Below are 24,946 nucleotides of genomic sequence, written 5' to 3'. Positions count from 1 at the left end.
TATTAAGAAGAGGCACGAGCTCCGGGATTGCCATGTGGTCACTCGCTCGCGCTCCCGTCACCACGCACGAGAGCTGAGTGGAATGGAAACTCTAAAGCTGTTTTGAGAGGAGAGACTCTAAAAAACCTCGCAGTTCTCATCACGCACTACAGCCGGACGTTTTGTTCTTGTTTTAGGCCTGTTAATTTGACGCAAACACACTCGCTCATCTGACTTCGTTTCCTGATAAAAAGGTAAGTTTCTTTTTATATTTATAAGTTGATCAAAATAATAATCGGCGTGTGAATTTTATTAAATTAGCGCGCTTATTATTGTCAAAATTATTTTAGAAGAAAAGCTAGCCTGTAGCTAATGTTTAAAAATATGCTGATCCTTTATTACGAAAGAGAATTTATTGCACCTATAAATCACTTGATACAAAACAATATGACAAATCTATAGAATAATTGTACATCGTAAAGATGTAAGGATTACGGATACATCTATCAAACGAATATATGTGTAGGACTGAAATATAACAGCTCCTTGCCCAATGTTTTAATTATAAATGATAGGACTTTTATTAACAGATCAAAGTCGAACAACACAGGCTGCGTAATTACACAGAAAGCGGCTTACTGCTTCTTTTCCTTGTTGCTAAGCTCATCGGAGTAGCTAAAAGATTGTTCCCTTCTGCCCCTTTGCGTATTAGGGCCGTAAGAGGCCTTTAAGTAAATCGCTCCGGCTTCTGAGCCGATTTGGAGACATTAAGCATGATGCAGACTCTCAGGTCAGAGAGTGCAAGCTTTTAAGGATAGTGTTAGAGCCGGCAATATTCTCAAACCAAACAGCGAGGTAGGCCTATTAATTGCAAATATTAATTAGCAGGCCTAAAGCTGTCATTTAAAATGTAAAGTGTTTAACTAAAAATATTAACAGTATAGTCTGTAATACAATGCTAAAATAATTATTCAAATGATTGTAAAAAATGTTATTTTTAAATATAATTTCTTATCTTGCAAAAGTAATTCTATCGAGAATGAAAAAAAAGTGACAGACAAAATTGTAGTCAAGAAGGAGACATTTAAAACAGAATATACCAAATACTGGCTTTTGATTGTCTTTTTCATTTTGCCTTTTTATTGAGATACTGTTGTAGACCTATTTTAACACTATAATAAATAATAATAAAATAAAAACAAAAATAATAGTAATAATTAGCCTATAAAATGTGTTTATATTAGGACAGCGCTTAGGCTACACATTAATAATTCTACATCATCTCTCAAAAGATGCATAAAATACAGTTCTTGAATTGAATTGTAATTGCACATTTCTGACTCGTTCTTCACAGACTTCCAGGAATGGAGTCGATACCCAGTCAGCTTTCTACGGGACGAGATGTTTGCTCTTCCCCCAACTCAAAGCAAGAACTGCATCCTTACTCTAGCAGCAGCTCGCTGAAGCCAAATCAAGTGAGTGAGACTGTGCTGTACGGAGTGCCCATCGTCTCTTTGGTCATCGACGGTCAGGAGAGACTGTGTCTGGCACAGATTTCCAACACTTTATTGAAGAACTACAGCTACAACGAAATCCACAACAGACGCGTGGCGCTTGGAATTACTTGTGTCCAGTGCACACCGGTGCAGCTGGAGATCCTGAGGCGCGCGGGGGCAATGCCCATCTCCTCGCGCCGCTGCGGCATGATCACCAAACGCGAGGCCGAGCGCCTCTGCAAATCCTTCCTCGGGGCTCACAATCCTCCCAAATTACCCGAGAATTTTGCATTCGATGTTTCACACGAGTGCGCCTGGGGCAGCCGCGGAAGCTTCATACCTGCGAGGTACAACAGCTCCAGGGCGAAATGCATCAAGTGCACCTATTGCAATATGTATTTTTCACCCAACAAATTTATATTTCATTCGCACCGCACACCTGAGTCGAAATACACCCAGCCGGACGCGGCCAATTTTAATTCATGGAGACGCCATCTAAAACTCACCGACAAAAGCTTGTCTGATGACATTTGTCACGCGTGGGAGGACGTCAAGGCCATGTTTAACGGCGGGAGCCGGAAACGGGCAATGCCAGGGAATGGATCAGAAATGTCATCCCCGCTCAAACCGCAGGCCTCCGGAATCACGCAGACCGCTTCCAATGATATTCCTCACAAAACTTTGCGCTGCGACGACGACCGAGGGAACCTCGGCTTAACCAGTAGCGTGCGTAACTACCCGGTCATCCCTGTGCCTAGTAAGAGTTTCGGCATGCTTCAGAAGATCCCGCCACCCATCTTCCCGCATCCGTATAGTTTCCCAGCCTTTGGACTGTGTCAAAAGAAGGATGATGGAGTTGTTGAGCAGAATAAGACCAATGTACCTAGTGTGTTTTGGCCCGGTGCAAAGGACGGTATCTATCCATCGTTCCCCATGTTCTGGCCTACCGCGGGCAGCCTGCCGCTCTCATCCTATCAACCAGCACAACCAAAATCACACACGGAGCTCCTGGGTGGCCGGCAAACCGAAACAGACATGTCAGAAAGTGAGCGGGGAGGAAACACACCTAGAGACAGTCTGTTCGACAGCGAGCGCTGCTCTAGTTCGCAGTCCCTCAGGAACGACGAGGACAAATCTGGGGACGAGGCCAGGTCAAGTGAGGGTCAACCCAGCACCCCCAGAAAGCCGAGCTACATTTCTGCGTTCAGACCTGTCGTTAAAGACGCAGAGAGCATAGCTAAGCTCTACGGGAACAGGGACGCGTACAGCGGAGCTCATCCTGGACGTTTGTCGCCAGACTTTGTGAGCGAGAGCTCCAGCTACAGATCAGCCTCTCCTTGTGCGGACAGCGAGGAAGAACCAGATGTCGACGTGGAGACTCACAGAATTCCGGAGGACGAGGAGTCTGTACAACTTTCCGTGGATGACCGACAAAGTCCCGTGAGGGAAAACAGTCAAACTCCGCAGCCGGATGATGACCAAATAGCCACTTTTAGTGACGCGAGCTCTCCTGATCAAAAGCAGAACAAGCAGGTGGCAAAGAAAAGTGATGCCATTACTTACGAAGTGAGTCACAGCAACTGCCATTTCAGTGGCACTGAAACCATTTGAATCTATATCCAGTATTAAAACATCAATTAAATAGCTCCCTCAGATTATCGTGAATCAACAAAATGGCAGACTGAATTGTTCAGAATAGCACTTGTCTGATACAGCACTCTTTCAACTGTAATAGCAAGTAATGACGCATAATTGAGCCTATGGACTACATTCATACATTCAGAGTTTTCTATTTGTGAACAATTTGCAATTTATGTTGTTATGGATACAGATCGTTTATATTCTATTTTTTAACCGTAGAACGATCTAAATAAAAGAACCCAGCGGCGCGTAATTATAGTAAATTAAATGTTTAGAATGAATGGTCATTTCTGTCGTCGCCCGCGGGCTATTGGTGTGTTGATGTAAGGGCTCCCCTGTGGATACTGCGCAAATTATTCTCTTTGTCAGTCCATCTGACCGAATTTACCTTCTAATACGAATAATTTGGCTTGATGTTGCCAGATATTCGTAGATCATTAGAAGAGTACAAACGCAATTTGTTGTCTGACGCATGGTTGCGTAAGAAAAGAAGAAAATGATGCATAATTGGGGTTGTATTTATTTTTTAAATGCTTGGTTAATTTTTGCAGGTGTACTCACATGAAAAGGACGGAGCATCTCTTCAGAACACACTGCCCTGTTCGGCCTCTAAACCTCCTCGCTGCGCACCGGAAACAAACGGTAAGAATTTAACAAACTAATATTTTTATTTTTGTTTTGCCATTGAGATGACTGGGAATGTCATTAGTAGCCTATTATAGAGCGTATACCCTATAATTTTAACAACTTTCATTTCGTCGATTTTAGAAGAAATGATAGGATTTAATTATTTCCTCTGAATAAGTGGCCTGTATACTGTTTTCTTTTAGATTCGCATATTTCAAACAACAGCCCCACTGACGACGAATGTGAGTCACAAAAATCCTGTTCGGATCATATTACTGTTAGGAAAGAGAACTCAAGTGAGTTGCAATAAAAATACTGTCTTGCTCTTGTGTGAGTGTTTTAAAACAACATTATACATTTATACAAAAATTCACTGTGATAATATATTTCTTCCTTATTTTGTGGCAGGCGACGCTACATTGAGAAATACTGATAACAGATTTAGTTTCGAGAAAGACATCGAGAATATGGCGAAAGGTAAATATTTAGATATTTTATGCACAATTTTGAGCTTTCTATTCCACTATAAGCTAAGCTAAGATGTTTGGTTGTTAAAATAGCAGTTTACACACAAGATAACGTGACAAATTACAAATAGAGGCAGGCAATTGGCTTTTATGATTGTTTAAAAACAGACAAGCCAATGTCTATTTTTAAAGCAAATAGCTCATTGTGTGCAATGTTTCTCCATTTTACACGCATTCTGCATTTAAAAATGCGTGTGATCGCTACACAATCGTGTATAACTGAGAATTGTCCTTGAACTGCAGACGATCCACATTGCCAGGCTCGTTTTCCACACACCCCTCAGGCAACTGTCCTAATTATTTTGCAATGTCATGCTTGAGAACACGGGGACCGTGTGTTTAGCCTTAGTAACCTAAATAGCGCTATTAGACAAGAAAACCAAACAGAGAGTGAAAATGCATGATAAAAAAAAATTCTGATTTACTTGGGATAATTTTCTCTAAAAGACTGTAGTTAACTCAAAAGCTATTGGGATATGTGTGGTGATTAAAAGTCACAGTGATATGATAAATGATTTGATTTCTGTCGGTTTCCACAGAGGAGCTCCAAAAACAGCTCTTGGAGCAAGTGGAGCTAAGAAAAAAACTGGAACGGGAATTTCAAAGTTTGAAAGGTAATTAAGAGATGGACTCACACCATGCTTTAGTTTGCTATATAATTTCTTCTATTTATAACTTCAGTTAATATAATGCGTGTTGACTCAAACAGATAATTTTCAGGATCAAATGAAGAGGGAACTGTCTTATCGAGAGGAGATGGTCCAGCAGTTGCAGATTGTCCGAGGTAATAAATATTTCTGCACTAGTGAAAAAGAAAAAAATGACAGCTTAGAAAAAGTAACACTTGCATACGTTCAGATAGACAGAATAATTTCAGAAAATCTTAGGTCACAGGGATTCTAAAAACATTTAATGTTTGTGACCCCACCCCAAATAATTTATGAATTTTTTCTTTTTATTTTATTTAGACACATTGTGCAACGAGTTGGATCACGAGAGAAAGGCTCGTTATGCAATTCAGCAGAAGCTTAAAGGTAATTTAGAGACATACACTATCAACCGTAAACTTTTTTGTTACATTATTCTAAAAGAATTACAAAAGAAATATGCAAGTGCTACTTTTTTAAACAAATGAGTGTACTTAAAAAGCATTAAAACATCAATGTTTGCATTTGACTAACTGCAAAGTAGTGATGATTAAAAAGGAGTTTGATCTAATCTTCATTCATTAGACATACAGAATGGTGTATCATTGTGTGTCACTGTGACATTTGGAGAAAGTCGCATGATTCAGTAAATCGTTCTATAGATTTAGCTGTAGATTCCCTTGTGCTGTGATTCATGGAACTAAATCAACCTTTTCCCTAGAAGCTCACGACGCGCTTCACCATTTCTCCTGCAAAATGCTCACTCCACGCCACTGCACAGGGACCTGCACATTCAAGCCACCCCTCTTACCACCTTAACTTAAAGCTGCATCGCAGGATCCCATTGACATCTGTAAACCTCCCCTAAAGGAATTCTCCACTTACACTCTGTTTGAGAGGTTCAAGTTATGCACACCGAACACTGAGGCCTGAGGACCGCTGAATCACAATCCATCCCAAGTAGGCTATTCACTGGCATTTGAACATTCCACCGCGGATGAAAGTGTCTAGGATTACTTTATGAAAACAGTAAAACAAGCCAGAGGATGACAAGAAACATTCTAATAATTATGCTGTTACGCATGTAAATAGGTTGATTTTTTAAAAACAATACAAATACATAATATGTGGCAATGTGCAATGAACTGTATAATGTGAAATTTCATAAACTGGAATTGTTGATTATTATTCTTATTATTTATGTATTTATGTGTTTTTACATGTATTTGTTTTTCTCTAAAGCACTGATGTGCTATCCCAAATTAATTGTGTATCATCAATTTTAAGCACTTTAAATAAGCAACATTTCAGACCTATCCATCCAAAATTAATCAGCCCAAAAATGATTGAAAATCAGCTGTACTTCATATTAATGTACAACAAACACAAGTTTGAGCAAGCACTTATCCCATATTTTCCAAATAAACAACTGAGACTACCACAAAAGTTGTTATTCCACATGAAAGTGCTCAAACTAAATGTCATAAGACCTCTGGAGTGTTTCTTTCTCTCTGTCTCTCTCTTTTTCCCCCGAAAATATTATTATCTCTCGTCTCATTCATCAATAAAAGTTCAATTAAAGCCACAAGTATTGACTCATAAATTCAAAATATCTCCGTCACACAATGTTTCGAACATACTTTTGTTATTTTTTAATTATCACAGTTTAAATGTCTATTTTAAGACACGAATTCTAAATCCAGAAACTGCCTGAAATAACATTTGCGTGATAATAATAACGCCCTGATCGTCATCTTGCTGTAGGCTATCCTACAGGCAAGTAAATATAACCTAAATTAAACAGTAGCCTAATGTTTAAAAATGTTTTCTCATGAAAATGTACTGATCCCTTATCCAAAATTGCAGATTTTAAAGAAATAGGTCTAGCCTAGGCTATATTTCTGCAAACGTGTTCAGTAGCCATGAACCATTATAAACGCACTAACCCAAAAACGAGTCTCAGCGTCTATTACTGTTGTGAAATACAACACTACCATCTAGTGGTAAACACAGACATTGCACATGGCCGATATTCAGCCATACAAATGCTCTATAATTGCGGCCAGTGTATTCCGATTGATTTAGACCATGTCTGGCATGTGTACCCAGTCAGTACCTGGCAGGGGACATGAAAAATAGCCTACAAAAAGCAAAATACAGTACAAACATATTTTGTAATTAGTGATCATTTAACCGTGCACTTGTTGTCATTTATAATTTTGAATAGGCTTAAGTAACGTAGGCTATATCTTTTGTGTGGTCTATTAAAAATGTATTTATTAATATATAAGGTTTTTTTTTCATGTTACACACTTTATTTAGTTAAAACCGCTTAAAACTATGACATTTTTCGCTAATTCATTCATTTTACCTGGAAAACCAACTTGTGCATGCTCTGATTTATTTATGTCTGCATCCCTGTGTGAGATTTTTTTAGGGGGTCATAACAATTCTGTAAATTCAGTAACATTAAAAACGATGTTCTCCTCAATGTTTGTAGCCGCATTATATACTTAAGTAAAATGGTCTATGTTTTACCTGCATGTCTTCTTATTTAAAATAAAATCCAGGTAATTTTCTTCATTTTGTTGGTGTTGGAAGGATGTGATTGAGTGTAGCTACTTTAAATTATTTATTTGGATATATATATATATATATATATATATGTAGACGAGTGTCTAACAAAGCTGAGGCTTTTAGACTGAATACTTTGTTAAAAACTTTTGTTACTTCTGACCAAAAACAACATTATTTTAATAGATTTGAAACGCATCGTCTTACTAAAATAAATGAATGAACTTTTGGGAGCTTTAAAAATCCTGGGTAAGCATGCTCAGACGCCCTAAAACAGGCTTAGCCTGCCTATCCATGAATCTCTAGTGACGTCCCTGTTTTTGGGGCAGTAACCATATGAACTTTTCCAAAACATACAGGCTTTCCTCTCAAAAACGCAGAGCAAGATTTTGAACACTATTGTTTGAAAAACGTGTGAACTGTTACGCCGGCAACGAGCTGCGCGTGCACACCACGTGACCCGACAGCGTCACGCCTGCGCTAGCAGTCACAAGATGGCGGAGAGTGCGGAACTAAAGGTAAAACGCTGCGCTCAATTTCCAGTCGGATAGTGTGCAGGGAGATCTTATTGTACCGTTAGAAGTACGCGTACTACTTACCTGCTGTTTTAAGAGGCCGTTATAATGCATTTAACCTCTGTTCTCGTGGCTAAAGTTGGTTTTGCAGCGGAGGTGTTGTAGAAAGCTTTCAGCGTGTTATTGTTGATGTAGAGGGAGCTGTCTGACCACCGCTCTCCTCAGGGGAATTACCAACTTTAACTCTTTCTCGCTTAAAACTCACCTTAAGAGTGTCTGCTGAAAATCAGTCTCAGACTCAGGCTGTTTCATAATACGCTGTTAGGAGACCGCATGTGTGTGTTTTGATGGTTTGTGTGTGATATAGTCGCCTGTACTTGTGGATTTGCTAGAAAGCTCCATCTCTTCGCGTGCAGGGCGCGAGCGCTGTTGATGACGAGCTGTCAATCAAGTGCACGAGCACCGTCCCTCAGATTTCAGCAGATAAAAACTGAACTGATTATTGCAGCTGATCTCCAAACTTCAGTCAGATGTCTTCACTTAGATACCGACGGAACATTTAAGTTCACCAGCCGTATGCTTCAATACCAATGGTTCATAGAAGGATGAAAAAGCTTTTCTTAAAAGAAATAATAATAATACAATGTTGTAAAAATGACTGCAGTTAGTTAAAGTGTTCACTAAAAATGTAAAAACTTATGTGAAAATGAAGACTGACAGCATCAGTCACCATTTGCTTATTTTATGAGGGGAAAAAAACTGAAAGTGAATGGTGACTCAAGCTATCATGCTGCATCTTTTGTGTTTCACAAAAAAGTCATACGGTTTTGGAGCAATATTCATTTTTTTTGTGTATAAACTAACCCTTTATGTTTAATGTAGTGTGTTAATGACAGGTGTTGCATGACTGTGGTGTTCTGATGTTGTTGAATTTCAGTTAATAGGGGTCTGTGAGCTGAGCTCAAAACTGTATGAGAATGCAAACTCTGATCCACAACATGCTTGAGCGTTTTGTTTTTTTGTTTTTTCAAGCTGTGCATGTCGGATAAGGATTTTTAATTTTTTTGTGTCTATGGAATTTGAAAGCTTCTGTATCATGATAAAGAGCTGACTGCAGGGGTCAGTTGCAAAAATGTAGCCTCAATGTTAAGACGGTGTTTTTTGATTTGTGTGATGCTCTATTATTTATTCTCATGCATAGTTTCTTCTTGTCTTTTTGCTTTCCATAAATTTAGTCATTTGTTCTTGTTTTGCATTTATAACTCATTTCTTACATATAGACCTATTGTTTGCCCTTGATCTGTGTCTTTGGCTGGTCCACCAGTGCAGAGAGAAAAGACATAATTAGATTTGGCGTCTAACCTGATATTTTACACCACCTCTATTCACTCTGCTTGCAGAAATATTTAATAGTCACTTTAAAGGCAGTAATCAGGAACTGTACAAATTGTTACTCTGGCTTGGAATAACAGTGAGATTGGCAGAAGGTGTGGGTAGGGCAGATAAGAGAGATAGCCCACATGTTGCTTACTAGACAGATATGCATGAGTTCAAGGGCTCAGGGGCTTGTGATGTGAAGACTCATGTGTTTTTGGTAAACACAATGGACTCTTTGCATGTTGACGACTTACATATTTTCACTGGAATCTTAGTGCTACGGGATCTTCAGGTATAGTATTCTTCCATAGCAAACTCTTTCTGTCATATTTCTATAATATTATTAGATACTGACTATACAACAATAAACTAGAAACAAACTCTGCAAATGTATTTTATCATTTGTCAGCAATAAAGCAGCTCAACTTTGTACTGCAAAGCCAATTTATATGAATATATCCATAATAGTATCCAAAAAATATCGGGACACTTTTTTTGATGAATGCCCTTGTACTGATGAAAGGCTAGAAACACATCTGATTAAAACATATCGTTTAGTAATGAGTCCCAGAATCTTCAGATTCCTTAAGCTTAAAGCTGAATCAACAATATTGCTTTGTCCTGTTGTGGGACACTTCCTCAAGTTTAATTTTGTGCTTAATTTTCTCACAATTTTCCATGCACTGCACTGAGACTAAACGTGGAAGCCATTGTGCTCAGATTCCATTAAATTACCTCATGAGTGATACGCTAGGCTGTATCCAGGAGTATGAATTCAACAGATCACTGTTGTTGTTATTTAAGAAATTTTAATTACAACAAAATCTGAACTTTATTAAAGGTCCCGTGACATGCTGTTTTTTGGGATGCTTTTATATAGGCCTAAGTGGTCCCTAGTACTTTATCTGAAGTCTTGTTCCCGAAATTCAGCCTTGGTGCAGAATTTCAGCCACTATGAGCCAGTCCCAAAATGAGCTTTCCTTAGGACGAGCCATTTCTGTGTCTGTAGCTTTAAATGCTAATGATGAGGAGAGAGGCGGGGCAAGGTGGAGGGTGGGTGTGGCCTGCAGCTTGCGGCCACGGTACTATGCGCTAATGTTGACAGTGGATGTATCTCAATGGCTCGTAGACACGCAGTCGTTCAAGCATTTCAGTTTGACTCAGAATCTGATCCGGATGGAGAAGCACCAGATGAAGAAGTTGCAACTCAGCGGCTACAGCAGGACGAATGGTTAGTTTAAAATATTGTGTCTGGATATGGTCAGTGTTTTCCACACATAGACTTTACCTGGGCGGACCGCAACAATACCCACCGCTGCATCAGCTCCCGCGTCTCACGCACACGAGCGCGAATTTAGCACAATATTTAGTAACTTTGACCCTTTAGGTGGCTTTTTTCCCATAACGGGTACATACTAACAAACCTAGCGACTTAAAAAAAACAAAAAACCTTATCATTCAGTTGGAAGATGTCTCCAGTACTGCTTTGCGAGCGCGAGGTCTCTCTCGGCGTCTGTTCTGAGCAGCGAGCGGCAGAGAAACAGCGCTTTCAGTTTGCCTTAAAGCAGCAGACTCATCAATAAATCATTTTCAAAACAGCGTTTCCAAGCACTTGTCGCTTACTGACTGTTTGGACTTTTAAATATGAACATAATTTGTCTGTTAATATGCGCAGTTTATTACTCAGACGCAAAACAGTGCTTTGCTCGTTTGCAAGCCATGATGTCTCTCTCGAAAAAAAAATTGCACTCTCCTCGCACGGTCGTAGCTCATTTTCTCATGGGCGGGCAAAGCAGAGAAAGGGGAGGTAACCTTTCCCCGTATGACGACATAAGGGGAAGATTCCAGATCGGGCCATCTGAGCTTTCATTTTCTCAAAGGCGAAGCAGGATACCCAGGGCTCAGTTTACACCTATCGCCATTTCTAGCCACTGGGGGACCATATTCAGGCTAGGGGAACTCATATTAATGTTAAAAAACCTCATAAAGTGAAATTTTCATGCCATGGGACCTTTAATTCCAAAATGGAAATTTAATTAATGGAGCAGATTACTTATTATTACACCTCTTATTTATTTATACCTCTTTAAATGTTCAGTTGCAGTGACTCCCAGAGGAGCATGGATATTTGCCATATCATATTCATATCTGGTGTTGATTTATATAATGGCGATTAGGTAAGAGACGATGTAACCTAAGCTGTATTTGAAGCATGCATGAGAAATTTATATTGTCCTGTTGCTTACCTGCAGGAAATATCATTGTTGGTCCAGATGTTTTATTGTAGGGTTGTTGCTGTGTGTCAGTACAAAGAAAAAATTAATTTGAGTGTACACGCAGTCCTAGTTTCATTATTTTGTGCATTTGATGAGATCTATTTTAAGGCGCACATGTTTATACTGATGTGCTCATTCCCTATCTCAGGCTGTAGCAAGCTATCTCTGGCCACACAAATAGCCTCCATCAACTGAGAGGTGATTAAGGTGGGGATTGTGGTTGTGTGTGTGTGTGTGTGTGTGTGTGTGTGTTTTATATCTCCCTTCAGCAGATGTTCTCTTACCTGGCTCTAGCTCCTGTACCAATTTCCTGGGGGTTTAGCTCACGCTGCACGTTCTCTCACACAATGCAGCACATAACCAAATACTGGAATAGAGGAATTTCTTCCAGAACGTTGTGGAATCATCCTACTGATCTGGGGTCATTTGCTGCTATTATGGCTTATAAATATGTGTAGACGGCTCAGCACTCATGCTCTGTTTGGACAAGGACTGTAATCTTAATTATCTGTTAAAGTCTCCATGTCTCCTCTCAGCATACTTCACACTTCATCACAGCATTATAGATGAATAAGGTTTAGATTTAAAACACAATGAGCTTCACATGGTCAACAAATTAGATTTTATGTTTTTTAAAGCTGCCAAGAGACAGTGATGCACATCTAGGCTGACTGAAGAAAGAGGATGCCGAGAAGCTCTCGTCCTCTTGCTCTCTCTGTGATATGTTTGTAATTGAGGGTGATGTAGGCTCTCTTTTTTTTTTCTTGATATTTAAAAAAAAAAAACTTGATGTTTCTATGAGAAAGACAGGCTTATTTGGTGACATGTCGGATTTCTCCGATCATTTAGTCAGTTTAAACCCCATCCCTTCACAACTAACTGCAAACTCATATGTATTTATTTTTAAATCCAGTGAACAACTGATTTACAGAACCAAGTCCCAACTCCTTTTTTTTCTCTTCTGATAATCTGTTACACTCAGATTTACATTACAATACAGAAAAAAGATCTCTTGCTACTTTGATTCATTGCGACTTTAAGGCATGTGTACGTCCATGCTAATCATGTAATAAATCTTAACGTGTGCTTATTTATTCCTCCCTAAAACTGTCTTCAGTGTTTTGGCATTATATAGTGGTTTGCAAATGCATTTGGTGATAAATATAATTTAATATGTTTCTCTGTGTAAACACAGGAACAATGAAGACTTTCTCTTCCAGGAAATAAGTCTCAAGTGTGCTTTGGTTTCTAGTTTGCTAGTGTTTTGGATTCATGTTATGCTCTGAAGTCTGGTCTGAATTTTTCATTGTGTTTCCTGCAGAAAGTCTGGCTGTGTCCAGGCATTAGAGCATGAATAGATGGGACACCTTAAAGTGCCCCTATTATGCCTTTTTGAATATTACTTTTCATGCAGTGTGTCATGTAGCAGTATGTGAACATAAACTTTCTGCAAAGTTATGAAGCCGAAAGTGCACGATATATAAAGTTATTGTCCGCCCATGGGCTGCCAATCACAAAGGACTGCACCATCTGACCAATCACAGCAGCGAGTGCTCACGGAAAGGAGGGGTTTAGAGAGACTGATTCTTCGAGTCGTTTAGGAATCATTTAGAAATTAGGTAAAATTAAAACTATTTTTTGCGAAAGCTAAACTGTTTTTTGACCCAACTAAACAGTTTTTTTAAAACAATATTATCAGCCTTAAAAATGGCATAATAGGGGCACTTTAAGATCTGTAGGGACTTTGTAGAGAGAAAAGTTGTTGTTTGAGATACAGTTTGAGTGTGATAGAGCCAAATGTTTATGAAGAGATTACACACTGACGCACATGCTTGCATCAGGAAAAGGCTTTTTTGGAATGTATAAGTGATTAGTGCCTTTGCACCTGCTTCATCAACACATATGCGAAAGAATGCCAGGTGGGCTCAGAAAGCTGTCTTATCCTTGGTTTTACATGTTTGCCTGTTTTTGAGCTTGCAAATGGTAAGTGATTAACGGCAAGCCTCCTCTCTGGCAAATGTTCAAGGCCACCTACTCCATTCTCCTGTTAAAAACAAATGATTTGGAAGTGTTTAAAACCAAACTGATGACTGTTGTATTAAACAGGCTGATTATTTGACTTGGCAAAATTTTGATGCTGGTCGATATCAGTGCCGCTTGACGGTAGTTACACTACTACTGACCTATTAAGAGTGGTAGTTGTTAAGCTAGTTCACCTTTTTATCAGTTGCAGAATCTACAAGGGATATAACAATATCAAAATCTCATGATATGACAAATGACAATATCTCGATATAAAGTCCACGGTACAATATTTATTGCGATATTAAAAAAAAAAAAAAGACAAATGAAGACTTGGGGAAACAAATGAAAATTTTGTACATTTTAAAGTTCAAAAATTCTATCTAATGCACTTTGAGAATTCAAAATCAACCCATATTCTTAACTAAGAAAACTTATTTTAGAAAAACGTTAATTGACTTGTACGTGAACTTTAAAGGGGACTCAATCATCTTTTTAGTCGTGGTATGCTTTCTCAGTCTAAATTACATTCACACTGGTGTTTTAGGAAGCCAAATTAATTAGAATATAATAATAAATATAACAATTTTATATTCTTGTTCTTCATGTAACAGAAATAGACATATATTGTAAAACAATTGCACTGTACAATAAATGAAAATGAATATTTCGGTATATTATTTTTGCTTTACACTATAGTATGGAAATTACAAAACTTCTTTCCTCATTTCTACACTTGAAAGAGATATTTAAAATTTTTGCACTTTTAAAGGGTTAGTTCACCCCAAAATAAAAATTCTGTCATACTCACCCTCATGTCGTTCCAAACCCGTAAGAGCTTCGTTCATCTTCAGAACACCAATTAAGATATTTTTGATGGAATCAAAGAGCTCTCTGACCCTCCACAGAAACGTAGTAAGGACATCAATAAAATAGTCCATGTGATAGTCCAAGCTACAAGAATACATTTGTGCGCAAAGAAAAGAATAATAACATAACTTATTCAACAATTCTTCTCCCCGAGTTACTGTCTTCCGCCATTTTGGAGAGTACCCCAGAACGTAATCAACATAATCAGCATTGTTTACACTCAACATGCACACGCTTTATCCTGAACCTAAACAATGCTGGAAATGGCAGTAGAGGTTTTATTTTGATGGGAAAACTCCAGCTTCAGGGAAACAGGCTTACAAAAGCTCTACTCGCTACAAATCTAGCGAAATGCTTTAAACATCTGCCGCGAAAATAAAGCATAATTGGTGGCTGTTGCATTCCCAAACATGTGCTAAACTCACAGCACATGCAATAAATCAGTTCACTGCATTCATTTTCTGTGAACGGAGCCGTTCTGAGGCGCGGAAACATCGGATCACGAGTTGATCGCCTGAACGAAGTGCGTGCTTCGCTTTGAAATGTGCAGCGAAAACAGACTTGAAGGAATTAAGCCATATTGTGCTTTCGGTTTTAGTTTGTTTGACAGATACTGTGCCAAAGCATAATGGCCCAAAACACAACTTTAAAGACCTTTTATGTCATAAGAAGTTTAAATATATTTTAAAAAGTACACTTTTTGCCTGGAAGACCTATTGTTTCATATTGTCATGAGACCACGATGATATCGAGACAGTTTTGCTATCGCGATACCACGATATTGATAATACCGTTACATCCCTAGAATCTACCAACTGTATTGTCAATGCACACAACATTTCTATTTTTGTTTAATATTTTGAGCACATTTTGTAAAAGTTTTGTTATGTGAGTAAAGATAAATCCTGCGTCCGAAATCGCATACTTCCCTACTATATAGTATGCGAAAAACAGTATGCGAGGCGAGTAGTATGTCCGAATTCATAGTATTCGAAAAACAGTAGGCGAGAATTACCCGGATGACCTACTACTTCCGCCCGAATTCTGTAGTAGGCATACGATGGACACTTTACTATCCCATGATGCCACGGGAGAGGAGGCGTCATATTCGAAAAATGGCTGAAAGCGGCGACGCGGCTCTTTTCAAGTGCAAGTACCTCAAGGAAAAACATTGTTCATTGTGGTTAAATTGCACTTGTTTAAAATAATCAAAGTAAACGGCTGACTTATTAAAGTTTAAACGTTGTAAATCGATGAGATGACTTCATGAACATGGCGGATGTAGTACGTCCGAATTCCATTCATACTACCCTCATTCATACTATATAGAACGTACTTTTTTAACGGTCGAGAAGTACGTTTGAATTCAAATGTAGTACCTACACAAGTAGTATGCGATTTCGGACGCAGCCAAAGTGTTTTTTGTAGCTAATTCTAATTTTTTCTCTGTTTAATTATGAAACCAATCTACCACTACTTATAATTCTTTCTAGATGACAGATTATAAATGTTGGAAAAACAAAAGATTTTATCTTCACTTCTGAAAATCACATTTTTCAGTAATTACAGTAAATATCTGAAAATGAACCAAGAATTCTTTTCAAAATAAAAAATTTTGTTTGAAAATGTTCAGACATACTAAAATTGTACCAGTCCGTCTTTGTGAATTCAGACTAACAGATTTAATGCAATTGTAGCTTGTATACAAAAATGAAATGTGTTCAAGTTTATTTGTATAGTGCTTTTTACGATACAAATCATTGCAAAGCAGCTCTACAGGAAATTAAGTTTCCACAATATATTTATATATTGCAGAACCTTAATATATTTAACTTATGGCAAAATTTGGTAATTCTGTTTGTTGTCAAGATTATAAGATGCATTATGTGAATGCTTGGCTAAAGAGATGTGTCTTTAATCTAGATTTAAACAGCGAGAGTGTGTCTGAACCCCGAACGTTATCAGGAAGGCTATTCCAGAGTTTGGGAGCCAAATGTGAAAAAGCTCCTTTAGTGGACTTTGCCATCCATTGCATTTTGTCAGTTTATTTGGCCTATTGTTAATATTGTTGCTGCTGCTGCTGTTGTTTGAAAAAAAAAAAAAAAACGTTTTTATTTTTGTAATTTGAAGATTAAAAAACAAATGTAAAATATTAAATAAAAGACAGTGCTGCAAATCATTTTTCAGACACACAAACATTGGTTTTCAGTTATAAAATATCAACATCGGTTGATCTCTCGTACATTTGGCCTCTGCATTGTGCTCACTTTCTGAAATACAAATGTGTAATTTGTAATGTTATAGAATACTAAAACAGAACACTTTCCTTTTGCAAATAATAAATAATAATTTTAAACAAAACAGCACCTGTTCATAATATTTTGGGTTTTTTGGTCTATATGCATGTTTAGGCATTTGTCCCTTCTTTTGTAAATGACTTGAGCTCCATTGAGTAGCACACCATTTAGTAGGTAGTTGAGTGGCTCTGCTGGGGACTTTGCTATTTACTGCTGTCATATCTGGAGCCTTTAGATCATGCTATGATAGTATGGTTACATGGATGTATGTGTGTGTGCTTGCTCACCGCTGGAGCTGTGTTGGTGAAACACAAAGCACTGAGGTATGTGAGTGTTGATCTTCCGCCAGTGAGCTGCAGGGCTGGAGATGGTGGGGGAGGGGCAGACCAGAGAGAGAGAGAGAGAGAGAGAGAGAGAGAGTTGGAGGAAAAGCTGGCGCACTAATTGTGTTCTGGGCCCTTAGCTAGAGAGAAAGAGAGTGGTTGGGTATATAAATTGGGGGTAGGTGTGTGTGTGTGTGTTTGTGACCCCTCAACTGTTTGTTGGCTCTCAGTTGCAGCATCAGACAGACAGGCTTGTGAAAAGACGGAGGGATTCTGTCACTGAATCACCTTCATCCTCTGAAATTACACTTCAAGAAAGATGATCTTCATCACGGGCTCATGTGCACCTGAGCCCCAAAGACAGACTGCAAACGCACCTACACAAATGCTTAAATTAACACGCGTTACACCTGAGCCTGAAAAACACTTCTCTGTTTCAATAATGGAGAAACACACAAACACCTTCAGGTTTTGTGCTGGTGCATTTGGCATTTTATGTTCTCTTTTCTGTTTTTAATAAGTAAAAATCTGCATGACCTTGAAGAATACTTGGCTGGATCACCCGCATCAAGTGATATTAGAGCATGTACCTGGCACAGATTTACCCTGAACAGCAGGAGCCAAAATACACACACATACACGTTTACATGCGCTGTAAAAAAAAAAAAGAAGAAAAAAAAAAAGATTTTGAATGTTTTTCAGAACTACATCAACTTCAGACACATGACTCACATGGATTGGATTATTATACTTTTATGTTTATAAAAGTATTTGCATATATTATTCATATAAACTCAAGTTCTATCTGTATCTGTCAAACTTGGAGGCTCGAATAAATAAAAAATGTGTCAGTTTTTAAAAAATTAAAGTCTGAGAAAGTCTTAAATTACAAATAAATGCTTTTTTAAACCTTTCTTCTACTTAAAGAATTCTGAAAAAAAGATGTTTCATAGTTTCCATAAAATTTTAGGGAGCATCCGTTTTCAACATTGATAATAAATGTTTGAATTAAAATGAATTATACATTTTAAATATAGTAAAATAGAAAAGTTATTATTTTTGTTAATTGTAATAATATTTCACAATATTACGTTTTTTACTATTTGTTGATCAAATAAATGCAGCCTTGGTGAGTATTAGAGACTTCTTTTAAAAACATAAAAAATATCTTACAGACCCGAACATTTTGAATGATAATATGATGATGATATTAAATGCTGTATAAGGAAATGCAGCACTTCAGAGAAATAGCCTAATGTGAAGCACATTTTTGCATTAATTATTTTCTGACTATGATGATCTAGTACCTCAACATGCATGCTCGCTATGATTTGAAGTCTTTCATAAAATGGCAACATACCCCGTTAAGTCCCCTTTGCAGGGCCATATCAGGTGATTGGATTGGTGTATGATTGGAAAGAATGAGCTAGTTTGCAGACTTTTTTAGCACTCTACCTATTCATAGTGGTTTATTCTATTTGAATAAAGCCGGCTGACTCTGCAGACATCAAGTACACCTCTGTGTTTCTCCTCTCTGTGGGTTTTAGAGTGGTGGTGGTGTTGAACCACTTTCAAACTCGTATGACACAGTGTTGCGCAGGAAAACCACAGCAGGGTGACCGTATCTGACGTTGACACTGGCACAACTAAGACCTTTACTTTCTGATATTTGGGATGTGGTGTGTGTGTGAAATTGTGCTGTATTAGTTGGTTGTAAATGGCTGTGGGATAAAACATTAGACCCTCTGGGCTGTGATGAGGGAGAGGGGGATGAGTGTAGGAGGGAGATATGTGGGCGGTTGACTTTGGTGAGAAAAGTCAGAGGAATAAAATTCATGTGAACAAAACATGCAGGTATACTCTTGGCTGCTAACAAAGGTGTTTGGTGAATTCAGTTTTTTTTTTTTCAGCTAATTTTTATCATGTTTTTTTAGGCTTAATACTGTAACTGTCAAGTGGTGTTAAATTATATGAAGGGTCTTAAAAATGTCTCAAAGCAGTCATTTTAAAGGGGTCATATGATACTATTTTAAAGATCATTATTTGGTGCAACAGAATATGTTGACATGCTTTAATGTTCAAAAAAACATTATTTTTCTCTATGCTTCTCTATGCCCCTCCTCTCTCAAACGCGTCGTTTTCTACGCCTCTCCTTCCAACAAGTGCAGCCTGCTCTGATTGGCCAACTGACCCAGTGCATTGTGATTGGCCAAACACCACAAGCACGTGTCGGAAATGTAACGCCCCTTACCATAATCGCAAGCTTCAGCTTTCAAGTTAGTTTTAACATCAGTTAGTTTTACCGAAAGGGGAACAACAGAGTCGCGTGACAGACACAGTGATGATGCTCGTATGTATTTGCAGTACACAATCCGCCTCTTAAGACGATTTCTGACGGGCTGTAATGTGACCCTGTTCCCCTCACACACACACACAAACGACGTGCTACCCGCAAAACTCCGCATTTGAACAGTCAGTAGCTAATACTTGAACTAATAACAAAACTTACAGTCGCTGATTCAGAAGCACCAGATTGTCATAGCAAAGTCAGAATTGACCCTTTTTTGTTTTTAGAAATAGCCTTTGTGCACAGCCAGCCTTTTAACTTACTCTCCTAGGTTCACGAAACTGTCGTCCATAAAATGCGTTGCACAAATTCGAACATTTGGGTTGTGCTGTTCTGTTGTAAACAAATCTTAATCAATGATTTCTAATTGCATCTACTTTCGGAAGGCCAAATAAAGTGCTCTTGTTTCGCGTAGAAACACACATGTCTCCCTGACATGGCTGCATCAAATCTACTGCGGTTACTGAAACCATGCCTTCTTTCTTCTTCACTTGTGGGGGTGTGTTTTAATTAGGCGGTTTAGCCCGGTCTGGATCAGCCTTCTCTTTTAGATAGAATAAATCATTTTGTTGGAGACTTTGAGCTTTGTAACTGCAGATCTTATACATACACGAACAGCTACATAACACACTAAAGAAAAGGAAAACAAGAAATCGCATCATATGACCCCTTTAAAGGCTTTGTTCATATATATCATATATAATACAGAACTTTTCCAACAACGTTGCAAATTGTCTCAGCTGATGTGACAACAGGTCTTGTACTCACATGAACTCCAGTTCAAACAACATCAAAATTAGGGATGTGCTCTACGACTAATTTGACTGTCATTTAAATGGAAGTTTTGTATCTGACTAGTCGACTAGTCTAAAAGTTAGAAACCCCCAAAAACTGGCAAAAGAAAAAAATGTGCGTGTGTCTATATAACAGCCTACACTTGAAATACTTAAATCTTTGAATTACACTGTCAAATCCCTCAATAAATTCTGCTAAAAATAGGTCACGATTATGCCCCTCGCGTTATAGGGGGTCGTTAAACAGAAAAAAAGAAAGCGCATACACTCAACATAAACCGGTGCATAGCTTATTTATTCAGATCGGCTGGAGCAATGCAGAAATGGAAAATCCATCAATAGACTGACAGAATTCTTCATTTTCATATAAAGTTAACATATTAAAACAAAAAGAAAAAAAATGGACAGTTTATCAAGGAATAACATTAAAACGGCTTTTAAAAATGTACTTCATGTTGGCTATATTGTCTAAAAACAAAAGAATGCTAGTTTTACTCAGACCATTAGCATTTGTTCAGTGAATTTAACACGTTAACGTGGTCTGGCGAAAGACGGGACTAGACGATTCTGCACTTGAATAAAATAAGAAAAAAAACCCGCTTGGCAGGAACTGAAGTCACAGGCACGCAGAGAGATAACTACAAGCAAGCAGAGAGTTTCGAAAAGAGCCTGGAAATCCCGCAGCACCACCGAAGTGGGTCTTCGTTTAGAAGAATAGACGGTGCGGATGGGATAACGGACCGCAGCAACGGGTTGTAGTGTATGAAAGATTGACATTTGCTGGCTTTGGCTAGCCTCCAAGCTAACGCATGCGTTCCTGTATTGAATAAGATTACGCATCGCTCCAGTAGAGTTACTGTAAGCCAATTTGACATTACACAGTTTACACAACTTTTCCATCTCTTTCTAATTAAAAAAATCCCACACCTTGCTGGTCTTTCGCGTGGTCATTTTGAGCTCGCCGCAACTGACATGAAGAAAACACATGCCAGGTCTGAGGTAAAAATGTAGTGTCCGCCCAGATACGCTTTTAAAAATATTTATGTATTTAAATATTTTGATATGTATTTTTTCAAAAGTTTTATTTTAAGTTTTTTATTTAAAATGTTTTAAATGTAACGTTAAAATAATGGTAATTTGAATGATAAAATCTAGATAAAATCTTGTGTAATCGGCTATTGTTTTCAGTGTCGACTAGTAGGAGCTGTACCGTTTAGTCGACTAGACCCGCACATCCCTAATCAAAATGTGATTAAATGTACAGAATAGACTGTATGTGTTAAACGTCCTGCTGTCTGGTTGTATATGCATCAGTTTTGGGTTCAGTGTGGTTCGGCAAAATGCGTCACAATGCCTCACACCCTATGATATCCAATTCCTGGAATGTAATTTAACCACAGCTACCTCCTTTATTATGATTGGACCTGAATTTTTTTTTTTTTTACAATGTCTTCAATACTCTCATTACTACATTATTTTATTGATAAACTACTAGAAAGTCACTACTTTGACACTCTGGACAAAGCAAGTGTGTCTCAGAGAGAGAACTGACAGACATGTGAAGCATTTGACAGAAGCGGTGTGCGTGCTCATGGTCAGGAGCCTTCATCTCTCTCTCTTTCTCTTTTTTCCCTTTCAGTCGAGCTGTTCAGACTCATAAGTTCAATCATACATCTCTCATTCTGTTTCGCTCACTCACACATCTCTCTTGAATGCTGTGTGAATCTCCTGTGCTGTCAGTGTGTTGTTGTGTGAGATGTTCCTGGCTGGTCTGCAGTATTTCACCTGCTTTTTTCACCCTTTCTTCTTAGTGTGTTCACCAGTCCGAATGATTTGTCCGTAAATTAATGCCTACACCTCTTTTTAGTTCAGATTTTTCCATCCCTTCACCTGAACAGCTCAGTTATTGATTGCCATTTCTGCATTTGTTCCCGACAATTGTTGGAATATGATAGATCAGTGAGGGAATTAATGACCGATTGGATTGTTGAGGGTCATTATAGGGGGAAATTAGAGTCGTTCTTGTAAGCTGCAGTCACGGCACCTTTGTCGGCAGACTCTGCTTTCAAACAGCATTATGCCTGCTGAGTATTTTTACTGGAGCCGTCTCTGTGTGTATGTGTGTGTTTGAGTGTGTGTGTGTGTGTTCAATTTCATTTGTTTTGGAAGCCAAGCAGCTCATGTCTCTGCCCTTCCCCCATCTCTTTCTCTCTCTCTCTCTCTCTCTCTCTCTCTCTGTCTCTGTCTCTGTCTCTGTCTCTCTCTCTCTCTCTCTCTCTCTCTCTCTCTTTTTCTCATGCCCACTGTCATTCTCTTTTTCTTCCTGAACCAACCTCTCCTCTCCTCTCCTCATTTTAAAGCAGAAATGCATCATGTGTTTTATTCAGGAATGTCTGGCAGGCTCCTAGTTGTAAGAGCATCTGCTCTGATTTGTTCTTGTTTGCAGCAGAGGGATTGAGTTGTTAATCAGTGCATTGTTAGCTTTTTATTGTCTGATTAATTCTAATCTAATATCTTGTCCAAAGGAGAAGCTAATATATATTTGTTTACACAGGAAAGGATGCAGACAGACATTACTTAAATGCGAATGGTTCAACGGATAGTTTCACCCAAAATTCTAATTCTGTCATCATTCACTCACCCTCATGGCATTCCAAACCTCTATAACTTTTTTGTTTGAAACACAAGAAGATATTTTGAAACATATTTTAACTGTTTTGGTGCATACAGTGAAAGCCAATGGAGTTTAAAGAACAAACTCAAAATGACACAAGGACACAGAACACATCTGTGAGAATAGAGATGTCTTGTTACTCAATTGGCCATTCCAGCACATTTTGAATAGCAGGACAGCACCACCCATTGCACAATTATGTAACATAACATCACAGATGTCATTATAACTGATTAAAACATTTACTCACATTATTCTATATCTTTTTATGTTACTGCAGGTATTTGTAAATTGTGCTGTCAACGATAAGATTCTTTATATGCCACGAAAAAATACTACAGGCTTTTTTCAGGTCTTTATCACTTTATTAAGATTATGGAAAACAAAACAACATATTTACTTTCACAAGCAGTCACGCATTTGCATGCATGCAGCAGGAAGTTTAGAAGTTCAAACGAAGAGTTCACCCCAAATTGAAAATTTTGTTATCATTTACTCCCTCTCATGTTGTTCCAAATTTGTATAAGTGGGGGTTTTTTTATGATGAAGACGAAAGAAGATATTTTAAAGAATGCTGGTAATTAAACGGTTGTAGGGAAAAAGTCAATAGGGGCTAACAACTGTTTGAACTATTCCTTTCAGCTTACATACGATGATGTCTATCCACAGCATTTACTGGGATTTTTAACGGTTTGCTTTTCTTAAGTCTGCATTTGCTGCATCCTCGATATAAAGAACACTTCTGGGTACTTTCACGGATGTCCTCTATTTCTGTAACGGTTGAGGATGATGTACTACAAAAACAAAAGGATGCAAGGTCACATAAGAACACGTTCTGAGAAATGACAAAACTGTTCCTTTTTCGGTGAACTGTCTCTTTAATCTCACCAGGAAACACACATCAATCAACCTGGACCGCATGTGTTCGTTTGCGTTCTGGAGAAAAATGGTTTATTATTAAGAATGCTAGTGTGTACATTGCCTGTCTTTGCTCTGCATTGTTTGCCCTCTTCTGTTTGGTTTTTCCGTCTCGTTTTCAAGCCTGTGGAATGTGACACTTCCGTTGTGTTTGTGTGTGTTTGGGGCTGCTCCTGCATATTTCATAGCTTAGACCATTACTGAACTATCCTAGCCTGAGGGAAAGCGTGTGTGTGAGAGATGTGCTTGTATTTGAGTGTGTGCCTTCAGATGTGTGTATCATGTCTGAGCTACGAGAATGTGTATGCGTGTTTGCCCAGTAAACAGTTTGGCCTATGCAAATGAAGTGCGTTTGGCACTGGAAGTGTGATGTTGTCATCGAGTTGGCTCAGAATGTGTGTGTTAATTTCTGCCGCTCTCATTCTTTCCTTCTCCTGTAGCAAATGGTGATGAGCCTGCGTGTGTCAGAGCTGCAGGTTCTTCTGGGCTACGCAGGCAGAAACAAACATGGACGAAAGCACGAGCTCCTGACTAAAGTCTTACACCTCCTTAAAGCCGGCTGCAGCCCTGCCGTTCAGATGAAGATCAAGGAGCTCTACAGACGACGCTTCCCCACCAAGCTGGTGTCCCCAGCAGAACTGGCCCTGCCCGGAGTCCACCCCGCTGCTGCTTCCTTGCCCCCCGGCCTCACGCAGTTGGGATTTGATGGGCACAGAGCACCCCCGTCCCCTCTGCTCCCCATCTCCCTCCTTGGGCCCAAACACGAGCTTGGCCTGCCCCACCTCCCCACGAACCTGCACCCTGTGCACCCTGATGTCAAACTGCAACGGCTGCCCTTCTACGATGTACTGGATGAGCTCATTAAACCCACGAGTCTTGGTGAGTTTCTGAGATTTGAGGAGTGATAGTGAGGTGTGTGTATGTTAGTGCACATTTTTAGTAGTGTGTTTTTTAGATCTGTGCTTATCTGTAGATCTGTGTGATGTATGGCAACCGTAGAAATGTGTGGACCCATTTTTTCCTACATTAGCATTTTAATGGT

General features: G+C 38.7%; 2 protein-coding genes across 3 annotated transcripts in view; both read left to right on the top strand.

Moving 5' to 3' along the window:
- Positions 1 to 1,343: 1,343 nt before the first annotated feature.
- Positions 1,344 to 5,736, top strand: LOC306878321 (SKI family transcriptional corepressor 1 homolog-B-like; the record flags this gene model as incomplete). Its single annotated transcript, XM_079430597.1, has 8 exons — positions 1,344 to 3,041; positions 3,668 to 3,758; positions 3,947 to 4,039; positions 4,152 to 4,220; positions 4,810 to 4,884; positions 4,980 to 5,054; positions 5,239 to 5,304; positions 5,639 to 5,736. 8 exons carry the CDS (start codon positions 1,344 to 1,346, stop codon positions 5,734 to 5,736), a joined length of 2,265 nt encoding a protein of 754 aa, XP_079286723.1.
- Positions 5,737 to 7,968: 2,232 nt separating this feature from the next.
- Positions 7,969 to 24,946, top strand: part of LOC306843595 (E3 SUMO-protein ligase PIAS1-like) — a 40,847-nt gene continuing 23,869 nt past the window's right edge. The window contains exons 1-2 of one of the 2 annotated variants that reach the window (XM_079375137.1): positions 7,969 to 8,009; positions 24,345 to 24,783. In XM_079375137.1, the coding sequence (XP_079231263.1) occupies positions 7,986 to 8,009; positions 24,345 to 24,783 (463 nt within the window). In that variant the 5' untranslated portion in view covers positions 7,969 to 7,985. Of the gene's footprint in view, positions 8,010 to 9,585; positions 9,676 to 24,344; positions 24,784 to 24,946 lie in introns of those variants that run through there. The other variant, XM_079375136.1, reaches the window with a different exon arrangement.

The sequence above is a fragment of the Barbus barbus genome (assembly GCF_936440315.1).
Source record: "Barbus barbus genome assembly, chromosome: 2".
Taxonomy (NCBI): domain Eukaryota; kingdom Metazoa; phylum Chordata; class Actinopteri; order Cypriniformes; family Cyprinidae; genus Barbus; species Barbus barbus.
This window is presented reverse-complemented; position numbering and strand designations above follow the sequence as displayed.